Below are 24,486 nucleotides of genomic sequence, written 5' to 3'. Positions count from 1 at the left end.
TGGAGGGTGTGTGGAGGGGGGGAAATGATATTATAGGTGTTGAATACTATTGCAAGCCACTGTATTTCTTCCATTACACTCACAAAAGTATTTTAAAAAGTTTTATCTGTGTATAAATACATTCTAATTAAAGTTGTTTTGATCTCACGTGTTTTTGGCTTGTTTTTTCAGCAAATAGCGCTCGTTCTTTTATGACTACCTGGCAACCCTGCTGTGAGTGTTGCCCAGCCTGCCTCTCTCCCTGCAACCAGGAGGCCTGTGAGGCAGTGGAGAAACTGCCTGCACTAATTGGATTTTCAGTGTCTAGTCAATGCTTCTGATCAGTAGGGTTGCCAACTTTCAATTGTCAAATTTCTGAACACTTTCAAATGCCGTTTAATATCTTCACAGATGGGGTTTATGCACACATGTCTTTTTTATTGCCACTCTTCACCATTAGAAAAACAGGGAAACAGAGAATATAATAGCAGATACCCATCTAGTCTGCCCAGTATACTTCCTCCTGCAGTACCACAGACCCCAGTTGATCTCTGATATTTTTGTCACTTCATTGTAATAATTAATGATCCTCTGCATTTGTTCTATGCTTTCTTGAACTGAAATTGTTTTTGCCTCTATCATCTCCGCTGAGAGGTTATTCCATGCAACCATCATCCTTTCTGTGAAGAAATATATTTTGATGTTACTCCTGAATCCACCCTTCTGGAGTCTTATGTCATAATCACCTCTTTACTCTGCAAAAGGTTTGCTTTATTATCCCAGGGGTCAAACTCCTGTTTTGTAAAATTTTTAGGCCCTGATTAAATCATGGACTGAAGTCTATGTAAGTGACACAAAATAAATGTAGCCAACACGTAGTGAATATAGAATAGCTACCAACGTGCACACTGTAGTGTATTATTGCAGGGAAGGATCAGATGCTAAGCTGTAGCTGAAGGGCTAAAATCAGGATATTTCCAAACATTTTAGCCCTCCCTCTTTTTTCCGTACAGTATCCCAAACATCTGTACAGTCCAGAAAAAAATCAGGACAGTTGGCACCCCTAGTGACAGGACACTGAATGGCATGTTTGAAAATTGGTCTGTCCAGTCCAAAACTAGGCAGTTGGCAACCCTATATTGGTAGTATGTAGAGTTAACCAGAAGTCTGCATTTTACTAGCTGTTAAACTATAATCTAATTTTTCATTGATTAGACTGAGGGAAGGTATTTTTCAAAGAGCTCGTATAGGCTAAAGTCTTGGGTACTTTTTAGGCAGGTGCATAAATCCGCTTTGAAAATGTGAAGGTGTGTGCGGAATCCCTCATGGCTTATATACACACAGTTACTCCTGCTCGGGTACAGCGGTAACTTAGTGTATGTGAAAAATCGAAAGTATGTACATAAATCCCACTTCCAACCCACTCTACTCCCCTCATCGCCTAGTTAGTGCAAAAACATGTTCTGTGCATCCATTTATGTGCATCCCTGCCAGGGCTATTTCCAAAAAGCCACTTAAACACATAACACAGATTTTATACGCATAAGTGCTTTTCAAAATTATCCCTATATCACATATCAGCAGCACTTAAAAATGCAGTTCATAAATGTTTTGTATTAAATAAACTTCCAAAAAAATATGGCTATAACCCTCAATTTAATGTACCCAAAAACAAAATTATCTTTCTGCAGTTTTCCCTCAATAGATAATTTTGTTTTTGGTTGTATTAAATAAAAACATGATGCCAGAATAGCATGGAATAGGAACATAGGTAGGAGAGGATAAGGTTGTCATCTGTTTACAGCTGTGAAACATTTACATAGAAGTATCCAAGACTAACTTTAATTTCAGCCCTGAGTTCAGACAGTTGGTTTTCAGCCATTTGACTTGCCAGATCTGTCATTCTCTTCAATTCTTCAGCTTTCTTCTGGCGAGCAGTCAGTATATGCACTAGAATGAAAGAAAAAAATAACTATTGCCATGTGCAAAAAAATGCAATTGTTTAATATTTACATAATTTTATTTATACATTACTAGCAACAGTAACATGGAATAGACTTAGTTTTTGGGTACTTGCCAGGTTCTTATGGCCTGGATTTGCCACTGTTGGAAACAGGATGCTGGGCTTGATGGACCCTTAGTCTGACCCAGTATGGCATGTTCTTATATTCTTAACATAGTCATATTTTTTGCTTTTGCTAGTAATTTTGCATATTTCCATAGTAACAAAACAAACTGTTTTCACAGACTAATCTAATCATTTAGTGTAGACTTGTTTTTATTAATGCTTTCAAAGATTTGTTAGTTCCTGTCAAGGAATCACATTATCTTTTCTCAAACTTCTATTCATTGTTGCATCTACAAATGTTTAGGAAATCAGGTGTTGCACATAAGATCCTTTCAAACTCATTTTTGCAAAGCCAGTGTGGGTTCCGGTTGCCTGAAGAAATATAAGAACATAAGAAATTGCCATGCTGGGTCAGACCAAGGGTCCATCAAGCCCAGCATCCTGTTTCCAACAGAGGCCAAACCAGGCCACAAGAACCTGGCAATTACCCAAACACCAAGAGGATCCCACGCTACTGATGCAATTAAAAGCAGTGGCTATTCCCTAAGTAAACTTGATTAATAGCAGTTAATGGACTTCTCCTCCAAGAACTTATCCAAACCTTTTTTGAACCCAGCTACACTAACTGCACTAACCACATCCTCTGGCAACAAATTCCAGAGCTTAAATGTACATTGAGTGAAAAAGAATTTTCTCCGATTAGTCTTAAATGTGCTACTTGTTAACTTCATGGAATGCTCCCCTAGTTCTTCTATTATCCGAAAGTGTAAATAACTGATTCACATCTACTTGTTCAAGACCTCTCATGATCTTAAAGACCTCTATCATATCCCCCCTCAGCTGTCTTTTCTCCAAGCTGAACAGCCCTAATCTTTTCAGCCTTTCCTCATATGAGAGCTGTTCCATCCCCTTTATCATTTTGGTTGCCCTTCTCTGTACCTTCTCCATCGCAACTATATCTTTTTTGAGATGCGGCGACCAGAATTGTACACGATATTCAAGGTGCGGTCTCACCATGGAGCGATACAGAGGCATTATGACATTTTCCGTTTTATTAACCATTCCCTTCCTAATAATTCCTAACATTCTGTTTGCTTTTTTGACTGCCGCAGCACACTGAGCCAACGATTTTAAAGTATTATCCACTAGGATGCCTAGATCTTTTTCCTGGGTGGTAGTTCCTAATATGGAATCTAACATCATGTAACTACAGCAAGGGTTATTTTTCCCTATATGCAACACCTTGCACTTGTCCACAAATTTCATCTGCCATTTGAATGCCCAATCTTCCAGCCTTGCAAGGTACTCCTGTAATGTATCACAATCTGCTTGCGATTTAACTACTCTGAATAATTTTGTATCATCCGCAAATTTATAACCTCACTCGTCATATTCCTTTCCAGATCATTTATATATATATATATATTGAAAAGCACCGGTCCAAGTACAGATCCCTGAGGCACTCCACTATTTACCCTTTTCCACTGAGAAAATTGACCATTTAATCCTACTCTCTGTTTCCTGTCTTTTAACCAGTTTGTAATCCACGAAAGGACATCGCTTCCTATCCCATGACTTTTTAGTTTTCTTAGCAGTCTCTCATGAGGGAGTTTGTCAAACGCCTTCTGAAAATCCAAATACACTATATCTACCGGTTTATCTTTATCCACATGTTTATTAACCCCTTCAAAAAAATGAAGCAGATTTGTTAGGCAAGACTTCCCTTGGGTAAATCCAGTTTGACTGTGTTCCTGTTATCTTTGGTGTGGACAGACTGCTTGGGAGACAGCAGTCTGAAGGTATTTGTAGGTGGATCCTTGGACCAGTGGCAGATGACCACGCCCTCGAGGAACCACCCTCGAGGAACCACCAGTCAGGCTTAGAGTATGGAGGCAGACACACTAGTTCTTTTATTAGACAGTATACTGAACCACCAGAGGTGGCAGTAGTGAACTGGAATGCCCGGCTGGGCTGCAGTCCCTCAGATACTAGAACAGCGATCCCTGGAGGCTGAGCTGTAGAGAAACTGAAATATAGTGAGTAGGCAGGGTATGCAAAGTTCATGTACCGAACCCGATGGTAACACTCACACACTGTCTCACAGAAGCCCAGGAGCTGGAAGGTATAGGATCTCGAAGAGCGAGTACCTGTTCCAGGGAAAGCTCTGAGAGAGCGATGGTAACTCACTGAAGTAGTTTGGCAGTAAAGACTTCCAGGTAGAAGGGAATTCAGCAACAAGTCCGGGAACATAGGCCCTCGAGGAGCGAGTACCGGTTCCAGACTGACCTGAAAAACAAGAAGAGAGCGAGGCCCCCGAGGAGGCAGAGTAGCTCAGATAGAACAAATCCTTATCCTATTCTTGTCCTTGCTAACTCAATGTGTTAGCAAATACTGAGACCTTAAATATCCGTCGCGGGTGACGTCATCTGCGGGGGATGCCCCTGAGGTTCGTGCCATTGCCGGTACTTCTGTGGGGGCCGCACCGTGTGCGCGCCCCTAGGCCTCTCATGAACATGGCAGTTTGTAGCGTAGAGCCGATCTGGGGATGCTGGAGGACTTCGGCAAGAAGATGCCGCAGCAGCCAAGCTTCCCGTGGACGAAGAGGGAGGCACCAAAGAGGTGAGGAGAGTGTCACACCGGCAACCTGTCGGCACGCGATCCTCCGACACAGTGGCAAATGGCCGCTGTGCCTGGGGCCTCTAGCCCCACCCCTCCTCCCCAGACTGCCCTGCCCCTCCCCTTTCTCAAAGCCCCAGGAATTTACGCTTGTAGCTGGGCCTTTGAAAATCGGCCCAGTGCACGTAAGCGTTTTAAAATCTGTCCCTCAGTGGAAGGGTTTCAAGGTGTTGTTCACAGGAAGGCTAAGCAATTATCAAACAGCTTATTTGTGCATGTAAATAGCGATCTACCTGGTTTTTGAAAATTGCCTTCCATGTGTCTCACTCCTTATCATATACTAATTCCTTAGATTTCTCTGCCCAAAATGCATCACTCTGTATTTTTTATATTGAAACCTTAGCTGCCAAACAGTTGACAACTCTTCAAGCTTTCTTAAGTCACTTCTCATTCTCTCTGTTCCCTCAAGCATGAACATTATATTGTAGATCTTTGCATCATCTGACAAAAAGACGTTTTGTCTCCTAATTCCTCCTCAATATTGCTCACAAAGATATTGGGCTGACCCCAGGACTAATCTGTAAGGCACACTTCTAATCACCTTTCTTTCTTCAGACTGAACTCTATTTATCACTAACTTTTTTCATTTATCACTCAACCAGTTTCTAATTCAGTCCACTACCTTAGGACCTCCTATGCGAGACAGTATCTAAAACTTTAATGAAATCCAAGTAAACCACATCCAATTCTCTACTCACTCAAAGAATCGTTATAGTTAGGCTACTGATTTTGATGCAGTTTATATGATTAAGTTTGAGATGCTAAGGGTAGGGTGATTTTACTGATTACAGTGGTATATAAACATTTTAATTAATTTGATAGATTTTTCTGACAGTCTCCTCTTTGCTGCCTTCAGAAAGGATAGTGAAGCATCTTGAAACCACTGAAGTCAGGGTAAAAGGCCAGTAATCTAAAGGGACATCATCTGTCCTCCCATCCCTAGGAACCGCACCTGTCTCCAAAGATCTATTGAACAGGTCCTTTAATGGACATGCTAGAACCCCCCTGAGCACCCTTAAAATCCTAGCTGTTTTGCCCTATGGTTTTCTCCACTTTCAGTGTTTCTAATTGTAAACAACCACAGTTTTCTGAAAATGGTGTGGCTTCTACCCCACTACTATACATAACCTTTCCAACAATTTACAGTTTTCCTCCAAACCCTTATTCAGTGATTATTGAATAGTATTAATGTGTTTATTTAGCATGTCTGCTTTTTTCTTGTCCCCCTCTTGGTCTCCTCTTAATCTTACAATTCCACCTCTGCTCATTCTCCTCTCAGTGATGTACCTAAAAAAAAAGGTTTGTCACCTCATAAAACATGATAGGTCAGACCAAGGTCCATTGAGCACAGCATCCAGTCTTCAACAATAGCCAGTTTGGATCACAAATATACAACAGTTCCCCCCCCCCCCGAAAAAAACCAGATCTATTTCTTGTTGCTCTAACCCAGGTATAAACTTGGCTTTCCCAAGCACCTGACTAATAATTGTTTATGGACATTTCTTCCAAAACTTGTCCATGCATCTTTTAGACCCCTCTATCCTAGTCGCCATAACCATGTCCACTGGTAGCAGATTCCACAGCATGATCATGCACTGTGTGAAAAATTACTTTCTACAACGTGTTCTAAATCTGTTAGTTTCATGAAGCATCCCCTTGCTTTAGTATTATTTGAAAGATAAATAATTGTTCCCTATTTACCTATTCTACTCCACTCATGATTTTATAAACTTTATTATATTCCCTTTCCAAGATGAAGATTCCTAACATGTTAGACTTCATAAGTGAACCGTTCCATCCCTTTTAGTTCTTTATCATGGTCGTTTCACTTCTCCGTACCCTTTCTAGTTCTGCTATGTCTTTTTTGAGATGCGGTAATCCCAGAATTGCATACAGTATTCAATGTGCTGTGGTACCATGGATCAATACAGAGGCATTTATTATGATATCCCCATTTTATTCTCCATTCCTTTCCAAATAATTCCTAACATTCTATTTGCTTTTTTTTTATCTCTGCTGCACATTGAGCTGTTGATGTCAAAGATTCTGAGATTCTTTTCTGGATGGCAACTCCTAATACAGAACCCAGTTTTGTCTACCTTAGTTGCAATTATTTTTCCCTACGTGCATCTCTTTGCACTTGTCCGTTTAGATGCCCAGTCTCCTAGTCTTGCAAGGTCCTTCTTTAATTACCTACCCTGAAATTAGAAACACTTTCTCCATCTGGTCCTGGTGATTTACCTTTACCTCTTTAGCTATCTTTTTTAAACTTGTATCTTTTGTCTTCCTACTTTTAGCTTTACTTTATATTCTTTCCCGTGTCTCTCTTTCTGAAATCCCTTGTATGTGTTACGGGAGTGCTGGGGAGCGGACCCAATTCCGGGTAGGTTAGTGTGCCCTTGGACCGCGGTGCGACTGCAGAGGAGCTCCGAGGAAGCGCCGAGGCAGGCAAGCGTGTCCAAGCACGGGCGGACAAGCTACAGACCAGGAGCCCTGGCCTCTGTCAAACCTGAATGCAAAGAGACCCAACAATGCAATGTTGGTCTCTGGGATAGCCCTCTGGGACCTGCCGCTTGGTACGGCAGATGCAACAGAATGGACAGAGGCTGAGGGCAGGAACAAGAAGACTCAGATGAAGACTCAGGATATTCAGACAACTCGGACGTAGACACAGGATGCTTGGAGGTTTCAGCCACAGTACAGAATATGAAAAAGTACTGAGTGAGTGCTGCCTCGCCGTGTGCCCTACACAGCTGCTCGTGGCTGGTTGCGGACCACGCTGAAAGTGAAGCAGACTCTGGCAAAGTCTTTAGGCATGGATAAGCAGGCATCAGGGACTTCAAAGACTAAGACAGGATTCAAGGTACATGATACAAGACTCAGGATTCAAGGCTCAGGATCCTCAGAAGAAGGCATTAAAAACAGAGTCTTCTGGAGGCTAGCGCTGCTGACTGAAAAAGGCAATGCACCACCTCAGGACACAGAACATCTGGATCTCGGACCTCCAGGGCACTCAGTAAGAGCAACAAGGAGGTGCCAAGAGATGGAACATCTGGACATCGAAACATCTGGAATATCAGGGACATCATGGCAACGTCATCAGGAACCTACGAGAGACCAGGAACACAGAAGAAGACGAGGGAATTCCCAGTAGAGAACGGAATGCCTTGAAGAAGCTGGCAATGTAGAGGAGTCCAGGAGTGGACTGGCTCCTTGCAAGGGCAATGAAAAACTGATGAAAGGTCCTTCTTATAGGACTGAAGAGGAACACCCAGGATGATGTCATCAGGAGGGACCGCGGGACTACTCCCACCGCAGACCCTTTAAGATGGCAGGAGAGGCGCGGCCGCGTGCCTAAGGAGGCAGGACCAGCGACAGCGGCGATCCGCACCGCAAAGAGGAGCAGGAAAGGCACTAGGCAGCAAAGCCAGGACCCAGCGATGACGACGGCTGCCAGCTGCGGAAGGAAGCTGGGGGCAGAACCGTACAGCCTCAAGGGAAGCTGGTGTCGGTGGCCTCCAAGCCGCAGGACGGAACAACATCAGCAGCCTCCTGGCTGCAGAGGTGGAACGGCAGCGGCACCAGGCCGCATGGAGATGGTGTCTGTGGCCTCCTGGCCGCAAGGCTGGATGACGGTGGCTCCAAGCCACGTAGAGATGGCATCGGAGACTGGCAGTGGAGATGAGAGGATGCTTGCTAGCCGCGAGCAGAATCCTAACAGTATGTTATGAATGCGAAGCTTTTTTACCTTACTTTCACAAAATTCACAGCCACTTCTTTTGAAAACAAAATTGGTCTTTATATCCTCTTGCCTTTATATACTTTCTTTAAAATGATTTGTTGTTTTTTTCTATAGCATTATAATTATTTGATACTTTCACGTTCTTATTTTTTGTGGTAGTTTATTTGCCGCTGTATCCCCATTAGCTTTTTCTATAGCTCCTTTTAGTTTAGCATATTGTTCCACTACTTGACTTTCATCCTCTTATCCTGCCAGTGCCTCTCTAAAGTACTTTCCCATTGAATTAAAATAGATGTTTTTGAAATCCAGACCTTCGATATTTGAGTGATTTCTGATAGGGATGTGAATCGTTTTTTGACGATTTAAAATATCGTCCGATATATTTTAAATCGTCAAAAATCGTTACAGGCGATATTTAATAGGAATTCCCCCGATTTATCGTCAAAATCGTAAATCGGGGAAAGGGGGAGGGGAAGGGGGGAGGGCGGGAAAACCGGCACACTAAAACATCCCTAAACCCACCCCGACCCTTTAAAATAAATCCCCCACCCTCCCAAAACCCCCCAAAATGTCTTAAATTACCTGGGGTCCAGTGGGGGGGTCCCGTTGTGATCTTCCACTCTCGGGCGTCGGGCCACGGGTGCGTTCCTGTTCCCCGACGTCACGAGCATAGGAGATCGCTCCTGGACCCCCAGGGACTTTTTGCCAGCTTGGGGGGGCCTCCTGACCCCCACAAGACTTGCCAAAAGTCCAGCGGGGGTCCGGGAACGACCTCCTGCACTCGAATCGTGTTGCCGTACGGCCGGCGCCATTTTGCTGTACGGCAATATGGCCATATGGCCGGCGCCATTTTGCTTTTGCCGTACAGCAAAATGGCGCCGGCCGTACAGCAACACGATTCGAGTGCAGGAGGTCGTTCCCGGACCCCCGCTGGACTTTTGGCAACTCTTGTGGGGGTCAGGAGGCCCCCCCAAGCTGACCAAATGTCCCTGGGGGTCCAGCGGGGGTCCGGCAGCGATCTCCTACGCTCGTGACGTCGGGGAACAGGAACCAAAATGGCGCCGGCGCGACCTTTGCCCTGTCATATAACAGGGCAAAGGTCGCGCCGGCGCCATTTTCTATCAACGCACCCGTGGCCCGACGCCCGAGAGTGGAAGATCACAACGGGACCCCCCCACTGGACCCCAGGTAATTTAAGACACTTTGGGGGGGTTCGGGAGGGTGGGGGATTTATTTTAAAGGGTCGGGGTGGGTTTTAGGGATGTTTTAGTGTGCCGGTTTTCCCGCCCTCTCCCGATTTACACGATATTTAAGAAAACAAAACCGCGACAATCCAATTCCCTCCCCCCCCCCCAGCCGAAATCGATCGTTAAGACGATCGATCACACGATACACATCTCTAATTTCTGATCACTGGTACTCAGGTGGGCACCCGTCTGGACATTAGAAAAGCTTTTTCCATTTACAAGAATCAGGTCCAGTTTCCCTCTTCCTTTGTGAGTTCTATTACCATTTGTAATACATATCAAATTCAAAATATGTTAACACATGTTACAAAGTTTGTTACAGATTGTTTCCAGAAAAAGAGATTAACACATTTTAATGAATTTGGATATTATGAACATTGTCTACAAGCTATTTCAGTTACTTTTCACATTATCCAATTCCTTAATTATTTGTAACATAAGTATCAGAATATATATATATATATATATATATTTATATTTTTAGGAAAATTGTTTTTAATGAAATAGCATGCTTACTGGCTTCCTCTTTAACTTTGTCCACTTCTGACAATAACATCACTTCTCTGTCTATGATGCTGAAAACAGAGAAGACAATGATTAGGTAACGCCGGGATGCAGAATATCTAATTAACTGTGACAGTAATCTGACTCTCTCAATGGAAAGTCTTCATTTTTTGAATTAAATGATTTGATGAAAAATGAATACACTTATTTGCCAAATACATTACATAGAAAGGATAACTAAAATACTAATACATATGAACAACCTTTAACCACAAGCAAAAACAAATCATAGTAATAAAGTGACATTTACATAATATCACATTCATTTAAATGACAATCATAAATATGTAATCATGTAATATATGCAATTTTAAGGTTAAACAAACTCTGCAGTCATGTAAGTAGCCATATATGAAAATGTTTGACCTGTTGTATTTTTGTTTCTCATGCTGAAACAAAATAATTTGGCCAGATCAGGTGCAAAATGTGACATCTGTGTAAGTGTATAATTTTTTTGCACACTTCTGAATTTCATAGAATATATACAATTATTTAAAGAAATAGCACTGAATACTAACAAGAATAATTCCTTTCTATGTAAATAAAAATGGATATCCATCCGGTTGTCCACAGCGGTATGTTTTGCGCATGCACCAGACAGATCCAGTGGGCACTAGTTGGAATTCATGCTTACATAAAGTTACCATTCCGAATCAGACCAAAGGTCCATCAAGCCCAGTAGCCTGTTTCTAACAGTGGCCTGTCCAGATCACAAGTACCTGGCAGGATGCAAAAGGTAGATAAATTCCATGCTGCTTACCCCAGGGATAAGCAGTAGATAAGTAGTAGATTTCTGCAACTCCACCTTAATAATGGTTTACAGACCTTTACTCCAGGAACTTATCCAATCCTTTTTTAAATACGGTTAGACTAACAGCTTTCACCACATCCTCTGGAATCCAGAGCTTAATTACGTACTGAGAACAAAAATATTTTTAGTTTTAAATGTACAACCTAGTAAATTCAATGCGTTCCCTAGTCTTTGTACTTTTAGAAAGAGTAAACAACTGATTGAGGTTTACTCGTTCTACTCCACTTACTTTATAGATTTCTATATATCTCCTACAGCCGTCTCTTCTCCAAGCCGAAGAGTCCTAACCTTTAGCCTTTCCTCATAGGGGAATCATTTCATCCCCTTTATCATTTTGGTCATCCTTCTCTGTACCTTTTCTAATTCTGCTATATCTTTTTTGAGATGTGGTAAACAGAACTGCACATAATTCTCAAGATCCGGGTCGCACCATGGAACAATACAGAGGCATTATGATATTCTCTGTTTTATTCTCCATTCTTTTTTTACTAATGCCTAGCATTCTTTTTCCTTTCTTGGCTGCTGCTGCACACTGCACAGATGATTTCCACATGTTATCAATGATGATATCTATATCATTTTCCTGAATGGTGATTCTTAATGGGGAACTTTGCATTGTATAGCTATATTTTGAGTTACTCTTCCCTAAGTTTATCACTTTGTCCACATTTCTTCTATGTTGAGCTGCCTTCCTCTCCTGCCATTCTGGATCTAAAAAATTTCCTCCTTTATTTTAAGTGCTAGACTGCCATTTTTATTGCTGCACCTACCAAAACCCTGCCAAGGTCTCCTCCTCTTTCAATTCCTGACATGCTAGGTTAGGACTTTTCAGCTTGGAGAAGAGACGGCTGAGGGGGGATATGATAGAGATGTTTAAAATTATGAGAGGTCTAGAACGGGTAGATGTGAATCGGTTATTTACTCTTTCAGATAATAGAAAGACTAGGGGGCACTCCATGAAGTTAGCATGGGGCACATTTAAAACTAATCGGAGAAAGTTCTTTTTTACTCAACGCACAATTAAACTCTGGAATTTGTTGCCAGAGGATGTGGTTAGTGCAGTTACTATAGCTGTGTTTAAAAAAGGATTGGATAAGTTCTTGGAGGAGAAGTCCATTACCTGCTATTAAGTTCATTTAGAAAATAGCCACTGCCATTAGCAATGGTAACATGGAATAGACTTAGTTTTTGGGTACTTGCCAGGTTCTTATGGCTTGGATTGGCCACTGTTGGAAACAGGATGCTGGGCTTGATGGACCCTTGGTCTGACCCAGTATGGCATTTTCTTATGTTCTTATGTTCTTATGCCTACTGGGGGTTTGGTTATTACAAATGAATTTGACACTGTAACTGTACCCTCACTCATAGTTTCTCTGACTCTATGGAGAGCTCTGGCACACAGACACACATGCACATATCCCGCAACAGGATTTTGTAGCAGTAGCCTTAGAGAGACATTTCATCCTTTACAGGGAGCTGCCACATGAAGACTACTACAATATCTGATAGACATAATCCTCAAAGAACCAGCTAACCAGGCATTTATCCTCAGAATATCATTTTCATGTTTTTAACCATATTTTTTATGATTTCCATGTCTACTTCACATTTCTATGAAGTTGTGGAGCTTGTTTTCAACCATATTTAAAAGATGTTGTGTGGATTTAATTACTTACCTTTTCAAACCCAAGCTGAGTTACATTTCAGGTACAATAGACATTTCCCTACCCCAGAGGCTTGCAAATTATATTTGCACCTGCAGCATTAGGGGGTGAAGTGACTTGCACAATTAACAAGGATCATCAGTGAGAAAAGGAGGATTTGAATTCTGGTTTCCCTGATTCTTAGCCCACTTTTCTAACCATTAAACTAACCCTCCACACCATAGGCAAGCTTTTTGGCTTCTTGCCCTTATTTCAATCCGACATAAAGTTGCCATCTCACTCCAGGTCAACTAAACAGGTTGATTTTGCTCTGGATTTTGCCCCATTGCTTGCATGAATTTGTAATTCTGATTTTATCATTGATATCCCTAAGAAAATCTGAATTACAAATCTATGAAAGAAATGGGGCAAAAGCAGAACAAGATCAACTTGTTCAGCTGACCTGGGCTGAGGTGGCAATCCTAAGCCGACAATGTTCAGAGCATGTTCATAATGCTTCTTCTGCTTAACTCCAAATGTTGGTCGTGTCAGGCGAGAGACTTGTGTCTGTAAATAAAAAAATGCATTGTAAACTCTAATAGTAAAAAGAAAAAATCTATATAGCCAAAGTTTCCCTATCCATTAATACATATTCATGTAGCCCTTTTCTATCCATTAATACATATTCATGCAGCCTTTTTAGAGCTCAACATACTAAAATACTCACCAGCTGTGTAATTCTGCAAAAGTGGCTTTAATTTTCTTCACTGAGCTATCCACATCCTCTTTGATGATCATGCGATACCTGGTTAGGGAAACAGTGCAGCGTTGCAAGTCTTTCACCGATTTCTCAATAGTGGGGCCTAAAAGACAAACCATGCTCATTTGTTCCCCAATATTGTAATATCACCCTTTATGTCATCAGGCAAATTTGTTTTTGGCAAACTCCTGTCTGAATTGAAGTTGAAAAATGTAGCTGTCTTCAAAGTGAAAGTCAGAGTATATCACTCTCAGATTTTATTTGTTACTGAGGATTTTATAAGGTTTGCAACAACTGATTGGCCAGGAATGACAGAATAGAAAAACTAAATTAAATTGTGTGCATATAATTCTTACTAATATTATGGGCCACTGTACTAAGTAGCATTTTTGTTAGTGTGTGTATTAATCCTCTTCAGTGTGTGCACTCATGAACATGCTAAACACTATGGGGGTAATTTTCTAAAGGATTTAAACGTCTAAATGTAACTACTATTGTAGCAATTTTCAAAAGCCATTTACCAATGTAAAGTGCACTTATGTGGGTAAATCCTATGGACAATTCAATGGCATATATTGTAGCAATTTTCAAAAGCCCACTTACTCGGGCAAAGTGCATTTACATGTGTAAACCCCATTTTTAAATGTGTAAATGCTTTTGAAAATCAGGCTTTAACGATATAGCATAGGAGAAATCCTGAGCTAAATCAAGTGATTGTGACCATGCTAAAACTAAGTATGGCTGCGTATGTAAATTATTCAAATAGGGGGATAATAAATTTGTTAGCTCATTTTCCCCTATTTTCTACAGCAGGGGTCCCTACATCCAGACTTGAAGACCACAAACCAGTCTGGTTTTCTGGATAACCACAAGGAATACATGCATGAGATAAATCTGCATGAAATGAAGGCAGTGTATCCAAGTGTATCTCGTGTATATTATTTGTGGGTATCCTGAAAAACAGATTTGTCTGTGGCCCTCAGGGACTGGATTTGAGGACTCCTGTTCTAAACTGTACTAAGTGGAGCACAATTTTACATAGTCTGCTTTCACAACTGCTGTGGCTTACATGTGAGTGCCACTAGTCTGGATATAACTACTGATCTGGCAGGAGGAAAGTGTGTATAATGTTGCCAGCAGGGGTTAGGTTTGTGAGAGGTTTAAAGGGAGGAGAGACATCATCAGGAGGGTGGAGGGCTTGTGGTAGAATGCTTGAGAAGTAATTGATAGCAGGGGAGGAGGTGTTAAGAGGATTGTGATAATGTACTGTGGGGTGGAGCTGCCAAGCAGACCCACATCTCAGCACATTACTTTGCTGGCTGTGGGGTGATTTTTTCTTCCTGTCCTAACCAACGAACGGGCCGATAAAGTAAAGTCCGCGGGAGAGCGGGCAAATGCCCGCTCTCCCGGCACGCGCACAGGCCACTCTCCTGTGCGCGCGATTCAGAATTCAAATTAGGGTCGGCGGTAAAAAGAGGTGCTAGGGACACTAGCGCGTCCCTAGCACCTCTTTTTGGACAGGAGCAGCGGCTGTCAGTGGATTTGACAGCCGACGCTCAATTTTGCCGGCGTCGGTTCTCAAACCCGCTGACAGCCACAGGTTCGGAAACCGGACGCTGGCAAAATTGAGCATCTGGTTTTCAACCCGCGAGCTGCGGGCCGACTTCAAATTTTTTTTTTTTTAACTGTTTGTAACTTTCGGGACCTCTGACTTAATAGCGCCATGATATTAAGTTGGAGGGTGCACAGAAAAGCAGGAGTTACTTTCTGAGAGTAAAATGTGTGGCAGGGTAAATGTCACTTGCCTGCTGGCATCTGTTGGAGCCATATCACTGTAATTGCTTTAGGAGTTCATGTATCTTCTGCCAAAGTTAATGGTGTTCAAGCTCCATCAGATTAGCTGCCAGACAAGTGACTAGAACTGAAACTGGAATGGGTCCGGGTGTACAGGGATGATGTCCGAACACTATGTAGAAGAGCGATGACTCTGTGGAACTGATCACGTACTTATTATGGTTGAATTTGGTCCAAAGGAGGAGAGAGGCCCAGCTATCCTGCTGTTGATTTACATAGGCTTGTAGAAAGACCTTAAGATTCTGATTTACTCACTCATTTTGTCCATTGCTCTATGGATGGTAAGCTGAAGTGAAATCCAACGTAATTCCAAACTTCCTGCACAAGTCTTTCTAGTAGCAGGCTGTAAACTAAACTCCCTGGTCTGAGAGGATGTGAAGAGGGAGCCCATGCTAAACTCTTTGTCCAACAAAAGATATGTTGGACAAAGAGTTTAGCTGGGAATCAAGTCTATGGCACAGTTGTAGGAGCGATGAGGCGGCAGGACCTCTGCTTGTTGTTTGCTGAACACATCAGCAAACTGAGTATTGTGGTGACAGACCCAAGAGCTCTGAGGTAAATGTCCAAGCCATGGGCACCCAAAGACAAAACTTTGTTAAGGTATCGTTCATAACAGCTAGGGCTACACTTGGCGATTTGTAGTGTGGCCCAATCAAAGTGGAGCTGATGAAATACAAACCATGGGAGGCCCAGGATGACTGAATTGACTGCCTTTGGCAAGATGTAAAGGCTGATTTGTCCTTTATGCATTCTGCAAGCCCTTGCCTGAAAATTGCAATCAGACTGTCACTATCCCACTGAAGCTCAAAGACCAGAGTGCAGAAGTGCACAGCATACTCCTCCACAGACTGATAACCTTGTCGGATCTGCAGGAGTTTGGACACCTTGGAAACCATGCGGCCAGGCTCGTCAAAGATCTGCCGGAATTATTGCAAGAAGTGATTCAAGTCTCCCAGGAGCAGATCATCCCTTTCCCAAAGGGGCAAGGCCCTGGCCAAGGCAGATCCGCTCAGCAAGGATATAATATAAGTGATATTGACATGATCAGTGGAAACAAAGATGCCTGTAGCTCAAACTGCATCTGATACTGATTTAGGAAGGCCTATGTTGCTCTGGATTCCCATTGTACCTCAGTGGCAGAGGCAGGTGAAGGAAGGGAGTAGTGGGTTGCATCATTGGTGTTGGAGCAGAAGCTGGAGCATGCCGGGCAACCATACCTTGGAGGTATTTGGCCACGGTATTCAGCTGCTGGTGCTGCTGCTGAAGTTGGTGTGCTTGCCTGGCAAGAGCGGAGGTCTGAGGCAAGTTTGCCAAGTTCATGGCTTCAGCAAACTGTGAAGGGTAGGGTGCATATGAGCACTTTGAGCTATGGCATAGTTGACGCAGCCTCATAGGCAAACCTTTGAGGCTTATGCCAGCAGCTGGTGAACGTGCCCTGTAGCGGGACACTCTGGAACTTCACATATACTAGCCAGCTTCCCCCAGGTTGAGACCATGGGTTCTGGCAGCCAGCAGGACATAGATGGGTCCCTACGGCAATGAAGAGAATAAGATTCCAATGGCACTTCGGAGTCAGGACAGGCAGCTGCCTAATTCTTATAGTCTTATATATTCAGTAAGCTAATAATTTCTGTTTTTGGAGGACAGGATACCATTAAACATTTCATCCTTTGAGACTGATATACTAACAATACGTAGTACAATAGCACTATCTAGTGTCTTACTTGTGCTTGAATTAGTGTGTCTTAGTTGTGCTTTCAGTGCATGTAAACTGATTTTGTTTTTACTCTGTGATCTGCTTAGAATAACCAGTGTTGCATTAAAAGGAATACACATTTTCTAAATAAGTAAACAGGTTCACAAACAAGATAAAGAGTGCAGAAATGCCAAATTCCACGTATTATTGCATTTGTGAATTTTAGCATGTGGTACAGTATTAGGTGTTTTTACATGTACTATTTTTTGCTTTCTAGCCCATCGGAAAATATATGCAAAATTGATAATTAGCTAAGAAACCATGCAGATCAGCTCGTTAGTAATTTATAAGTTACCTTTTCTTATGGAAAATTGTGCAAGTGGATGATATGCCACAAAGCTTAGTTACACTTCAGGGAGATATAGTTTACATTTTTTTCACAAAAAAAGCTAGCAATTTCTCATTAATCTTTTCAAATGGAGTTTGCTGTGGGAGCTACAAGAAAGCATCTAATAGTATCAAGCCACTCCCGAGAAGACTTCTGTAGGTTAGTACATTGGCCCCATTGTCAGCCTATTTTACAATACCATAAAAATGACTGTTCCTACTTTTGTAATACTGAATATTAAACACCAATGGTAGCAATTACAAGTGAGCTAGTCTTCACCCCACCTATGGAGAGGGCAAATTCCAAAGCCATTTAACCCAATAAATAGATATTTATCCAGGTGAACTGGCCTGTCCAAAACTGCTCTACTATGCCTGGCCAAAAGTACTTGTGGAAGTGCACGGCTTACTCCTCCACAGACTTATTACCTTGTCGGACACCCTGGAAACCTTGCAGCCAGGCTTGTCAAAGATCTGCCAGAAATGTACTTTCAGTTGGCTGAAAGAGATGCATTACGGGTTGGGGATGGGTTGGGGAAGAGCTGTATTTAGGCTGAGAGAGGAAAACAGCAGGCATACATTGGATTTTCAAATGCACATGCACTATTTTATTACCACTTGGCCACCGGCACAAACTGCAGGTTCAAAGTACATGTGCCTTTTGTATGCATGTACTTTCTGCTAGCTCATTTTCAACAAGGAACTACCCAGGCAGTCTCTTAACTCATGTACTTTAGGGTAATTTTCAAAGTGAATGCACACTTTGCACATAGCTAGCTTATTGAAAATTGCTCATTTAACATCATACCAGAGACACTTGTAGCTATTTAAAATGTTAAATATGTAAAGCAGTCTTTCCTTTTCAGTTTACAATCACTGAAAATTCTGCATAGCAGGAAGAAAAAAATTCTGGGGTTTAAAAATCTGCCATTTGTCTGACATCAGAAATGCCTGTATCTAGTGCAGTCCATCACAGTGTTACTTCCTACGCCTTAAGAAATTAAACCACCTCAGGAAGTTGATTCTTCTTTTGAGAGAGAACTTATAAAGGCCCTTTTTGAACAAATGATTTTTTTTATTTGTATACAGTCATTCGGTAACTTCTCTTTATCATCTTCCCCCTCAGATCCATTGTCAAAATCTGACAAGACTACATCTTCTACAGTATTTTAGATGCAGTCTTTGTTTTAGATGCTACAAAACCTGGTCACGTTCTGATCTGAAGGAACGCATAGCACTTTACCTCTTTTCTTGATGGAATCCTCCAGCTTTTGTTCAAGGTTGGCTGCAGGGACATGCGATTTAATGGACGGTGGTCTTGACCTTGGTTTGCCATTGTTGCATTTTTGATGAGCTGATGACTTGAGGATCTGAGGCATCTGCATTCCATTACAAGGATGAGGGTGTAAATGTACTAACAGTCCATTCTCTTCTGCAGCCTCCTTTTCTGTAGGGGAACATTACACGATGAGTGGGGATGAGAGTCAGAACCTCAGACATAGTAGTATCTGTTACTGGAAATGGAGACATTCTCGTACAATGCCAATCAGTTATCCAGGTCTTCTACCAGCTATATCAGAATATATTTCTACCTTAAACGTGTACTGGAACATAACAGATGCGTGATGAAAATTAAACTGTTAACCGATTACATATTAAAACTGCAGGAAGAAAGAGTAAGATTCTTTCAAATTGATTTTTGAAGAGGAATCAAAATTGAACTTACAATGTTGGCAAATAAATTTTAGCTATCCAGAGATCTTGAGGTGGGGAGGGGGAAGTGAAAATTTCCCTGCAGTAAAGCTAGTCATCCATGATCAAAATACGCAATGGGAAGCAAAATAATTGCCATTTGGCACATTGTGAGGAATGTTTTATTAAGTGCTGTCAAAATCACAAATCAAATAATACATGAATCTTATCTTTATATTAGAATTTCTAGAATTATTTTAGATTCAACATTTTTTTTAAACTTCTAAGAATCTGAATGAAAGAAAAAAAATGCTCTGTTCAGTGCCACTTGACAGAAGATCCAATGAATAATTTTGTTAGAATGTTTTATGTTCCCAAGCTTTTCAATAATCACTTTTTTAGTTGGTGATAAATTGCTATCTTAATTAAAATGCAATAGAATAAGCATAAAAGATAATGGGGAATAGTGTAGGGACTGGGAGAAACATACTGTAAGTGACACAGAGACAATTATGGGATAAAGTGAGACATTTTGAGAAAGCCTGCTTACTTGCAAAGTCTGTAGGTACCATCCTGGCTGTTTATCCTGGCAGATTTTGGTAACATTGGCAAAAACACATCTTTCCCAACAATATTTCTGCTATGTCACTCATGAAAATATTGAAAGGAACCAGTCCAAAGACAGACTCCTGAGGCACACCACTAGTAACACTCCTCTCCTCAGAGTACACTCCATTTACCACTACCCTTTTTCACTTCCCACTTAGTCAGTTTCCAGCCAAGTCAGTCACTCTAGGTCCCATTCTAAGGGCGCTTAATTTATTTATAAGTCACTTAGGGCCTCATTTTCTAAGCGGCTCGCACGCGATAAGGGACCTTTCGCACGTGAAAAGTCCCTTATCACGTGCGATACCAGGATGGGGGCGGAGTCGACCCTGGAAGAGGAGGAGTCGGGGCGTCACCGGGGCCGACTCTGTGCTGACGCCGCGGACAGCGAAAAGGTAAGGCCCTTTTCGCATCCTATTTTGCTCCCAATAGCTACACCTCCTATGGTGGCGCTATTGGGTGCGAAACCGGCAGCGATGGCACCACGACGGTGCCATCGCTGCTGGCTAGCGCAGGCCCGCCCCCCGTTTCGGCCCCCGTTTCGGCCTTTCACATGGTACCGCCCTTAATGCGGTACCATGTGAAAGGCCTTACTGAAATCCAATTACACTACATCTCACACTCTCCCTTGATCCAAATCTCTGGTTATCCAAACAAATAAATTGATCAGCTAGGTCTGACAAGATCTACATCTGGTAAAAACCATGCTGCCTCAGATCTTGCAATCCTTTGGATTCCCGAAACTGTACTAACCTCTATTTTAGTAGTGATTCCATTAATTTGCTCATCACAGAAGTTAGACTAATGGACTTGTAGTTTCCAGCCTCCACTTTACTTTCACTTTTATAAGCAGGAACCCTCCAGTCCTACTCCATTCCATCTCTGGAACGACTCCTGACTTTAAAGAAGCATTGAAAAGATCAGCTAGTGAAGCTGCCAAAACTTATCTAAGTTCCATTAATAGCCGTGGATATATCCCATCTAGCTCCATTGCCTTATCTAGTGGCCTTTTTCCCCTCTTTTCTTTATTTGCTTGCTATAAAAAAGGTTAGTTGCCCATATAATATCTTCTTTTAATTTCCCCACTGCTCTACTACTTCCCCTAGATTTTACCATCTAGCTAACAACTCCTTGAGGTACTTCTCCGTTGTAATAAATTTAGTTTTCTGAAAGTCTAGGACACCCACCTTTGAATTAACCTTCATTTCCTGAACTCTAATATTGTACCACACTATCCAGTGATCATTGGATCCCAGATGATCATCCACTACAGCATCAGAGATACTGTCCCTGCTGGTAAGCGTCAGGTCCAGCATCACTCCCTCCCATATGGGTTCTCTTACCAGTTGACAGAACAGTTCTCCTTGCAGAGAATCCAGGATCTCCTTGCTTCTAGAAGATACCACAATTGAGATGGCCCAATCAGCATCCAACAGTCTGAAATATCCTAGTAATAGCACCTCCCCTTTCAAAGAAATTTTGTGAATATCCTCCATTAAAACTCTATCCATTTCTTCCATCTGTAATGGAGAGCTGTATATTACACCATTATAAACAGATGTTCCATTCCCTCTTTCCAGATTAACCTACAGTGCCTCCTCATCTCATAAGCCCTGAAATTCTGTTGCTTTAATATATTATTTATGTATAGTCCCTGCCTCCTCCTTTCCTTCCTACCCTGTCATTCCTGAATTGATTGTAGCCAGGTATAACTAAGTCCTAGATTTACATACAATATACCCGTATTCACATGTTAAATACATTACATATTTTATTCCATATATTTGTTTAAAAACATACATAAAACACCCTACATTTCCATACACTCACTCATTCATTCAACTAAGCAACATGTTATAAACACACTTTTTCTTAAAACATCACTTTAACATCAAACACATAAATGTTACAATAGACATTAATACAATGTAAACATATCCCTTCAATTACAATGTATCACCTTATTTTTTCACACCTATGGAGTTTTTATACCCTGTTGCCCTCAATTCATTTGTTATCCCCTAAACACACAATTACCAATATACTTTATTGCACTATGTGAAAAACCTTTTCACTCCAAGTCCTTTTTCTTCTTAGCCTCAATTCAACTGTTGTCAATTGAGGCTAAGAAGAAAAAGGATACGAAAGAGTATGAGGGAGATCAGGGCACAGGGTAAGGGTTACTGGAAAGGATTTAGTTGGCCTGCATTGATTTTCAGCAGTAGCCGCTTAAGTTCAGGTTGCCATGCTTGAGTGCTCTCAATCTAGCAAGCTGTTTTAGCAATTTAGGGAAATTTTCAGTTAAAAACCTATCTGATTAGTTCCAGATAAAATTCACTTAAAAATGACTGGCTAAAATGAGTTGTTTATCTTGTCTTCTCAGTGCCTTTAGGAATATTGACCTTATAGCCTCCAAGCCTCATTTTAAATGTTTTAATGTGTTAACCAGTAACTTTGTAGGATTTTCCTGGCAATTATAAGGTGCACTTTGGTCCACCTATTTTTTATGAAATGGGGGGAAAAAGTGCACTTTATAATTGCCAGAAAAATCCATAAATAATTACAAACAAATCTTACTTACATTGCTTATGACTTCATGGCTAGTGGATCAGACAAGACTCATTAAATTAATTGTGCCTACATACAACATGGTAGAGCAGCAAGAAACAGATGCAGAGATGCCCTGTCTCACAAATAGCTCTGCTACTGATGAATTTGATTTTTGTGAGGTACAACAGAGTAGAGTAATTTTCTTATTTACAAAGCTGTTGCTATTGAACTTTATACAGCTGAATAATGTGATTAGGATGGTGACTCTCTGCATGGGTGTCATCCTTGCAGTAACAGTGTGGTCAAAAGGGTATGGAGATGTGGTGAATTAGTAAAGCTTTCTGTGAGCTTTTTCAGTTTATCAGAAACAGGGCGAAGTTAATCGCGCAAAGAAGAAAACCAGACATTAGTAGAATATATATATATTATAGCACAGCCTTAAGCAAACATTTCTGTTATAGTTGCAAGATACATTCCATTAGACATGTGGATTGGCAGATAGAGTAAAATGAGGAACTGGGCTAAAGGTTAAAGGATATTTTAACTTTACTTTTCTGTGCAGATGGTAATATAGGCCAAAGTTGAAAGACAATGATTATGCTTGAAATAGAAATATTCTGATATACAAGATATATTGCTTAAATAAAAAAAAAGCAGAAATGAAACTGCTACTTATCATTTTGAACTAAAAATGCTGAGATAAGTGAATCATGCTAGCTTGGTAAGATATAATAAACAGGATCAGGTGTATCCTTGTTAGAATTAGAACTCTAATAAGATCTGTCTTTGTCACTGTTTCTCTTGATGTGCGCACGTCGATAAAGGTAATTACTTACTGCAGTGTGACATTTATTCCGTCTAAGTAAGGAAAAGGGGCCAAAGGCCTATTTTATATTTTGGAGATTTCCACTTGGACTCATGAACAATTAGGGGGTGATTTTTAAAATGACTTACATGCATAAAACCATGTTTTATGTTTGTAAGTGGCATTTTGAAAATCATTTTGCATGCACTTTTACCCATTCTAGGAAGAATTGTACCTGACAGTGGAGTCAGGGGAAAGTACTTACAAGTATGCTTTCAATTTTCAGGAGCAGGTGTAAATGCGTACTGGGACAATTTGTGCATTTTCAAAAGTTTAATTTTCAGGAGAAGCCTGCTTTGAAAATTTGGGCTGTTATAAAATTACTCTCTAAATAGTCAACAGAATTTCAAATAAATATATTCCCATGCAGAGCGTAATTCCCTCCCTCTATACTCCCAACATACAAATCATGAGAAATGTACAGATTTTAACCACTGTCACAGTCAGAGCTTACATAAAAAGAACTAGATAGATAACATGTTTTTGCTGCATGGGATAAAGATAACAATGATCAGAAAGGAGTAATTTTCAAGCAGCCAACCTGCCAAAATTAGACAGTAAAAACACATGTAAATTGCACCAATTTTCAAAGCAGACTTACACATATAAGTTTGCTTTGGACATTAACCCACCAAATGTATTCACACACAATTACACCTGCTGTTATGTGCATAGGAAATTTCATGTGCATACTTTTAAAAATGGAAAAAGTATAGGATGAATTTTAAAAGCTGTGCGTGTGCCAAAATTGGAAGATGGGCACACATGTATCACAAGCGCATGTCCATCCGATTTTATAAGCCGCCCACATGAGTGCACAAGTCCTGATGCATGACTATCATGCATCAGGGAAAAAAAGGAACGTAATATGGGGAGGGCATGGGCGTTCCAGGCTGGGGCCAAGAGATGTATATGCAAGTACCTACGCGCCTGGACGCATGCACCCAGAGGAGCGCAAAGTAACTTCTGCTATGGAAGAGGTGTAAGTCTCAATAAAACTATTTCCAGGCATCTCTGAGGTCTGGGTTAACTGGGGGGGAATGCAGGCTAAAGAACCAGGGGGATCTGGAGGACCTAGCTGTAGACTGGGGAAACTGGTGGATGAACTGGAGAAACTGGACATGGTGTGGATGCACGAGCCTATTATAAAATTCCCTCACTTACATTATGCAGCTGTGCATGCACACTTGTAAAATTAGGAGCACACATACACGCGCCAGGGCTATATTATAACATGTGAACGCATGTGCGTGCAAGATATAAAATTGCCGTGTATCTGGCCAGGCGCCCATATACACATAGATATGTGCATGCATATATACGTTACCATCTCTGTGTGTAAGTGC

General features: G+C 41.4%; 1 protein-coding gene across 3 annotated transcripts in view; it reads right to left on the bottom strand.

Moving 5' to 3' along the window:
- SPATS2L (spermatogenesis associated serine rich 2 like) overlaps positions 1 to 24,486 on the bottom strand; it is a 174,722-nt gene that overhangs the window by 18,756 nt on the left and 131,480 nt on the right. For 2 of the 3 annotated variants that reach the window (XM_029606206.1, XM_029606207.1), the window contains exons 6-9: positions 18,671 to 18,874; positions 13,458 to 13,593; positions 10,229 to 10,287; positions 1,820 to 1,929 (exon numbers count right to left, since the gene is read on the bottom strand). In XM_029606206.1, the coding sequence (XP_029462066.1) occupies positions 1,820 to 1,929; positions 10,229 to 10,287; positions 13,458 to 13,593; positions 18,671 to 18,874 (509 nt within the window). The remainder of the gene's footprint in view (positions 1 to 1,819; positions 1,930 to 10,228; positions 10,288 to 13,457; positions 13,594 to 18,670; positions 18,875 to 24,486) is intronic. The other variant, XM_029606208.1, reaches the window with a different exon arrangement.

This window comes from Rhinatrema bivittatum, chromosome 6 (assembly GCF_901001135.1).
Source record: "Rhinatrema bivittatum chromosome 6, aRhiBiv1.1, whole genome shotgun sequence".
Lineage (NCBI taxonomy): Eukaryota > Metazoa > Chordata > Amphibia > Gymnophiona > Rhinatrematidae > Rhinatrema > Rhinatrema bivittatum.
This window is presented reverse-complemented; position numbering and strand designations above follow the sequence as displayed.